The sequence below is a fragment of the Phascolarctos cinereus genome, unplaced genomic scaffold (assembly GCF_003287225.1).
Source record: "Phascolarctos cinereus isolate Bilbo 61053 unplaced genomic scaffold, phaCin_HiC Scaffold_726;HRSCAF=1367, whole genome shotgun sequence".
NCBI classification, from domain to species: Eukaryota; Metazoa; Chordata; class Mammalia; order Diprotodontia; family Phascolarctidae; genus Phascolarctos; species Phascolarctos cinereus.
The window spans coordinates 413,695,427-413,701,445 of NW_027556098.1; the positions used below are offsets into that span (position 1 = coordinate 413,695,427).

The 6,019-nt window shown below is 57.1% G+C and overlaps 1 protein-coding gene across 1 annotated transcript; it reads left to right on the plus strand.

The window, feature by feature from the left end:
• The first annotated feature begins 857 nt into the window (after positions 1-857).
• ERFL (ETS repressor factor like) lies at positions 858-5,097 on the plus strand. Its single transcript, XM_021003862.2, has 5 exons — positions 858-921; positions 2,815-3,049; positions 3,707-3,890; positions 4,311-4,440; positions 4,580-5,097. Exons 1-5 carry the CDS (start codon positions 858-860, stop codon positions 5,029-5,031), a joined length of 1,065 nt encoding a protein of 354 aa, XP_020859521.1. The 3' UTR covers positions 5,032-5,097.
• Positions 5,098-6,019: the final 922 nt, after the last annotated feature.

The window sequence follows — 6,019 nt, forward strand, 5'->3', positions numbered from 1 at the left end:
TGAAGAGGGCAGAGATGGGGTAGCAGGGGGAAATTCAGAGAGATGGAGAAATGGAGGATGTGGAAAGAGATCTGGGGCAAGTGGGGAGCACTAGGGAGACTGGGGGAGATGGAAGATAGATTGAGAGATGAGTGAAAGAGGGTGTAGCACTGAAGCCAGAAAGAGTGTATGGGATGGGTTTGCAAGGGGTGTCCTAAGTGTCTGAGGCTGTCTGTGATGGGTCTCTAGGTGTGGGGGTCTGTGAGAATCTGGTGTGTGTGCGTGTGCACGCGATGTGTCTGTGAAGGTGTCTGTGTTTGCTCTAGCTGGGGGGGGGGGAGGAGGATGAAGATAGTAATCAACACAAGGACTTAGAAGACAGTGAAAGAAACAGTCATGATAGCCCCGGAGGAGACCAACTCAGAGAAAGAGAAAGATAGAGACAGTTACATGCAGAGACAGAGAAATAACACAGAGACAGAGAAAGATAGTTACATCCAGAGACAGAAGCAGAGCTAGACAGGGCTTCCTGAGCCCAGAACAGACGGAGGATGTAAGGGTAGCTGTGGTTTTAGCGATGGGGAAGGAGGCAAGCTGGGGGAGAGCCGGCGGGGCGAGACACTGAAAGCTAGTCTGGGGCCTTGAGAGGTGGGAGGGAGACGTTTGAGGATGCAGGAACCAGGGGCAGGGAAGGGAGAGGAGGCCGGAGGAGACTGGGGGAGTCTGGGCACAGGGGCCAGAGAGGGTGGGGGAAGGGCTCTCGGGCCCAAGGGCCGCCTCGCCTCACCCCCTTCTCTCTGTCTCTGTCTCTGTCTCTCTGTCTCCGCGTCTCTGGCTCTGTATCTCTGGCTCCCTGGCCTCTCTGCAGCGCTCCCGACATGGACTGTAACTGCGTCTCGGATCTGCTCTTCACCCCGCCGGTGCCGGCACTCTGGACTCCGGGTAACTCTCCCGGCCCTGCCCCAGCGCCGCTGTCCACCTCCCCTTTTCTTTCTGCTACTCTGCCGCATCTCCGCCACTCGGTGTCAGGCTGTCATGCCCCTTGCTAGATGTCTGTCTCTGCACAGCTCTGTCGCTGTTTCTGTCTCCCCTTTCTCTGTCTTTCATTCTTTCTCTATACTGCTTTGGTCTCTGTCTCTCCCAATTACTATCTCTGTCTCTGTCTCTGTCTCTGTCTCTCTCTCTCTCTCTCTCTCTCTCTCACTCTCTCCCCCTCCTCTCTCTGTGTCTCTCTCCCCCCCCTCCCTCTTCTCTCTATCTCGGTCTCTCTCTGCCTCTCTCTGTCTCTGTCTCTCTGTCCCTGTCTGTCTGTCTCTCTCTTTTCCTGTCACTGTGCTCTCTCAAGGAAGAGTATCCACATTTCCCTCCCAAATGAAAAACTTGGATGGCAAACTTCCCCCAAAGACCCCAACACTTTGGCGGTGGCCAGGGGGAGGGTTAGCATTCAAGAGAGCAGGAGATGATGGGGGATTGGAAGATGGAGATGATGGGAACTGGAGGGTAAGATGAGAACCTGAGAGATGGAAGAATGGTCCAGGGAGAACTGCAAGGCAGGGGAGGGGAAGAATGTAAGGTGAGGATTGGGAGATGGGCCTGAATTGGGAGATTAGAGGGACTGGGAGATGGAGGCATTGGGGGAATGTGGGATTGAGAGAGGGAGAGATTAGGAGATGGGACATAAGGAAATTGATAACTAGGATGGGAGGGGGGCAAAGCTGAGGGTCTCCAAGCTGGCAATTAAGAAAGGTTCCCCTTGCATTTTTCCTGAGATTCCCTTTCACCCCACCCCACCCCACCCCAATCATTCCGAAGGGGAGAAGCCAGTAGAAAGTGTGTGTATGTGTAACTGGGACCATCACAGGCATTTCCTTCTAAGAGCATCTCTGTCACAGTGTGTGTGGTAGGGTGGGGTGACCAGCCCAGTCTTCAAGGGTGATTGAGTCTGTGTTTGTATTTCCCTGGATCTGTATGTCTGTCTTTGTATCTGGTTGTGTCAGTACATTTGGGCAGACAGGACTAAGGCGAGGAGAGAGGCCAAGGGTTTGCCTTGTACATTCCTCGCCAACTCCTTTCTTTCTCAAAGGTTCCCACTCTGGGCAGATGGGGCAGGAGTGGCTAGTGGTCTGGGCTGGCAAGATGGGACACAGGGATCTGGCAGATCGTAGTTGGGGTGGACATGCAGGAATCAAGGCCTGATGCACCTCAGGCATAAGAGGCCAGTGTCATGCAAAGTCCTCAGCTGGTGACTGCCTTGACCTTGGCTTTAGGCTCCATGTGAGAGGTGAGGGGAAGTATAGAAAGACCTCCTTCCCCTAATTCCAATCCCACACCATGGCCCATAAAGTCATTCCAACCTGAGGCACTGGGATGCTTTTGTCCTCCTCAGGGCTGGGGGTTCAGAAAGTCTGGGACTCCAAGGTGGAGGAGGTTGGGGGACCGGAACACCTGAGGCCCCAAGTGGGAAGAGGTTAGGGGATCAGGACACCTGGGTGTCTGAGGAGGAGGGTGGAGGATCAGGACTCCTGGGTCTTCAAGTGAGAAGAGGTTGGGGGATCAGGACTCCTAAGTCTTCAAGAAGGAGGATATTAGGGGATCAGGATTCCTGGGGCCCCGAGTTGCAGGAGATTGAGATGCTTGTGTCTGCAAATGGAAAGAGGTTGCGGGATCAGGATGACTGGGTCCTTCAGTGAGAATCTGGGGGATCGAGACACCTGTGTTCCCAAGTGGGAGGAGGTTGGGGAGTAAGGATGCCTCCAGCAGAAGCAGGGTGCCGGGCCCCTTTGTCCTGACTCCTGCCTGCCCTTCTCTCACCCTGTCTTTCCTTCCTTCCCACAGGCTTTGCCTTCCCGGACTGGGCCTACAAGCCCGAGTCGTCCCCGGGCTCTCGACAGATCCAGCTGTGGCATTTCATCTTGGAGCTCCTACAAAAGGAGGAGTACCAGGGCGTCATCGCGTGGCAGGGAGACTATGGCGAGTTCGTCATCAAGGACCCTGATGAGGTGGCACGCCTGTGGGGCATCCGCAAGTGCAAGCCCCACATGAACTATGACAAGCTGAGCCGGGCCCTGCGGTGAGCCAGGATGCCAGAGTCACTGAGAGCAAGGATGGGGGCTGTAGAGGTTGAAAAGCTTAGGTCGCAGAGGGATGGGGCTGGGGAGATCAGGATGCCTGGGTCCCCAAAAGGGTGTGAGGGGATTTAGGGTGTTTGGGACTGAGCGGGGAGTAGCTGGGGAGGGGATTCAGAACACTGGGATTCCAGGGGAGGGGGAGGATCCAGAATGCCTGAGTCCTTGGGGGGCAAGGAGCTGAGGGGATTGGGATGCCAGGGAGGATGAAGGGTGGAGGATGAGGAAGTCAGGACATCTGGGTCCCTGGGAAATGGGGCTTCAGGATACTTATTCCAAAATCTAACCCCAGTCCAGAACACTCCCCTTTCCCCCTTGTTCTGTGATATAGTGCCACAGGCATTGAACCCAAGTCCAAATACCAGCTCTGCCATTCGCTAGCCGTGTGACCCTGGATAAGTCACTTAACTGCCCTGGGCTCAGCTTCCTCATCCGTAAAATGAGGGCATTGGACTAGATGATCTGAGACCCCTTCTCTCATCTTCTCTGAGCCTCAGTTTCCCCATCTGTGGTGAATGGGGAAGATGACTCCTGTGGGGTGGTACCCTCATCCCCCAGAGCTGTTAGGGGGCGCAGGTGAGATGTGTCGCTTGCCTCCACAGTTATTACTATAACAAACGCATCCTTCACAAGACCAAAGGGAAGAGGTTCACGTACAAGTTCAACTTCAGCAAAGTCGTGCTGGTCAATTACCCCCTGTTGGACATGGCCGCAGCCCCTCTGCTGCTCACCCCGGGGCCCTTTGGGGGGGCAGCCGGGCCCGACGGCCCTCCCCTTACTCCAGAGGTAAGCCAGGCTCACGGGGAATCAGGACACCTGCATCTCCAGAAGGGGCAGGGGCTGGGATATCAGGATTACTGAACCCCCAGAGGGAGCTGGGGGTCAGAACACCTGCGGCCCTGGGAGGGCTACTGAGCCACACAAGAAAACCGGACGTCTAGGGTGAGGGTTAGACGTCAGGGGGCTTTGGGGGTGGGAGGGTCCCCCAGGAACTAAAGAGGGAACTCATCAGTACTCCTGGATTCCAGAGGAAGCTAGGATCAGGTTAACTGTGTCCCTGGGGGTGCGGAGGGATTCAGGATGCCTGGGTCTCTGAAGGATTGGGGGTCAGGATATTCGAGTTTCGGAGAGGGAGGGCAATCAGGGCACCTGGCTCCTTGAAGCATAAATGGGGAAGCTTAGTCTTCAATTCTACACTGCCCCTAGGCATTACAGACCCTGTTCTCCACACCACGCCTGGACACAGGAAGCAGGACGCCCCTGTTTGCCCAACACCTGTCTGCCCCAGACACAGACAAACTCCGGCTGGATGGGCCATTTCCCTTCCTGGGCCCTGGTGAGGCTCGGGGAATTGAGGGAGGGAGATGTTGGACAGGGGAAGGTTTGGTACTGAGAGCAGAGATAGGAGAGATGCTCTGAGGGGTGAGGTGGGGGGAACCACCTCACTTCGACCTTCAATTCTCCTTCCCAACCAGGTACTGCTGGCTACTCGAAACCCCCTGCCCTCCTGAGCCCCTACGGCCGCACCTTTCCCGAGTATCCCTGGAACTTTAACCCCTACCTGGCAAGCCCCTTCCCCAAGCTGCCTGCCTCCCTATATCCACCACATTTCTACCCCAACCCCCTGGCTGGATCCTTGGGGCAGCTGCCCACAGGGCCTGGGGGAGGGGGCCCTGCCACAGCACCCCTCCTGGCCGGCCCCACTGGCGATGGACCTGGATCCCAGCGCACAAGCCTGGCCCCAGGTGCCCGTCTGACTCTGCCCGGGACAGGGGTCCCCGAGGTTCCCTCTCTGGGGCCCAAAGAGGAAAGCGACTCTGAGCTGGAAGTGACTGATGTCAGCGGCTGCAGCTCAGACAGTGAGGGCGATGATGGTGCTCCAGGGCCCCCTGAGGGTCAGGGAAGCCGAGGTGGGGCAGGGAGCTGAGGGGACAGGGAATCTTACCTCCCCCTTTCCCCCTCCGGGGGGCCTAGAGTCTCCTCCCCCAGATCAAAAGGGGACATGGTATCCCCAGGGTCTCCCTCAAAGCTCACCCCCCCCTTCCCAGGGCCAAGGGAGGGACCACTTGTCCTTTCCAAATCCCAGGAAGCTGCCCCCACATATTGCCCTTCATCCCAATCAGAAGGGGGCAGAGACCAGAAGGGATCATTTCTCCTTTACAAGCTGGTCTTGAGTCCAAACCCCAGGAGTGCCCTCCCTCCCCAGGCTAGAGAGGGAAAGGGACTTGGGCATGGACTTAGGACCCATCCCTTCCCCTCTCTGGCCTCAGTTTCCTCATCTGCAAAATGAGGAGAGGGATGTTGGACTCAATGACCTTCAAGGTCCTTTCCAGCTCTAAATCCCTCCTCCTTCCCCTCTCCTAGGGTCAGGGTTTCCCCCACACCCACGACTAAGTCAGAGAACACAGTCTCTTCCTTCCACTCCCCCTAGCCCACAAGGAGGGGAGGACAAGGTAGTTTCCCCCCACAAAAAGGGGCACTGTGCTCCTCCCCCAGACCAGCAGGGTACTCAATCCCCTCCTCCTCAACCCCAGGGGTCCAGCTCCTTCCCTCCCTTCCAGCCCAAGTAAGGGACCAAATGTGGCCCTCCCCTTTGCCCTGGCTTCTGAGGGGCACCAGGTGCGATGGAAATAGGGCTTTGTTATCTGCGGATTCGAGGGGCAAATCCTGGCTTCCAGGAAGGCCCCGACCAGTGCCCGGCATGCACTGGGAGGGGGGGGCTAAAGGAGATGGATCCTTCTCAAAGGCCCCCTCTGGTTCTCCAGTCCACAAGCCCCCACCCCCACCCCGGGAAGGGACAGTTTCCCCTCCCCCTGCCCCACGAGTTCCCAGCTGTGCTTCACCCCCTTCCAAAGTGCAATATGGTGTTGCCCCCCCCACTTCCCATTCCTGATGTGTTTGTGAGCCCCCCTCCC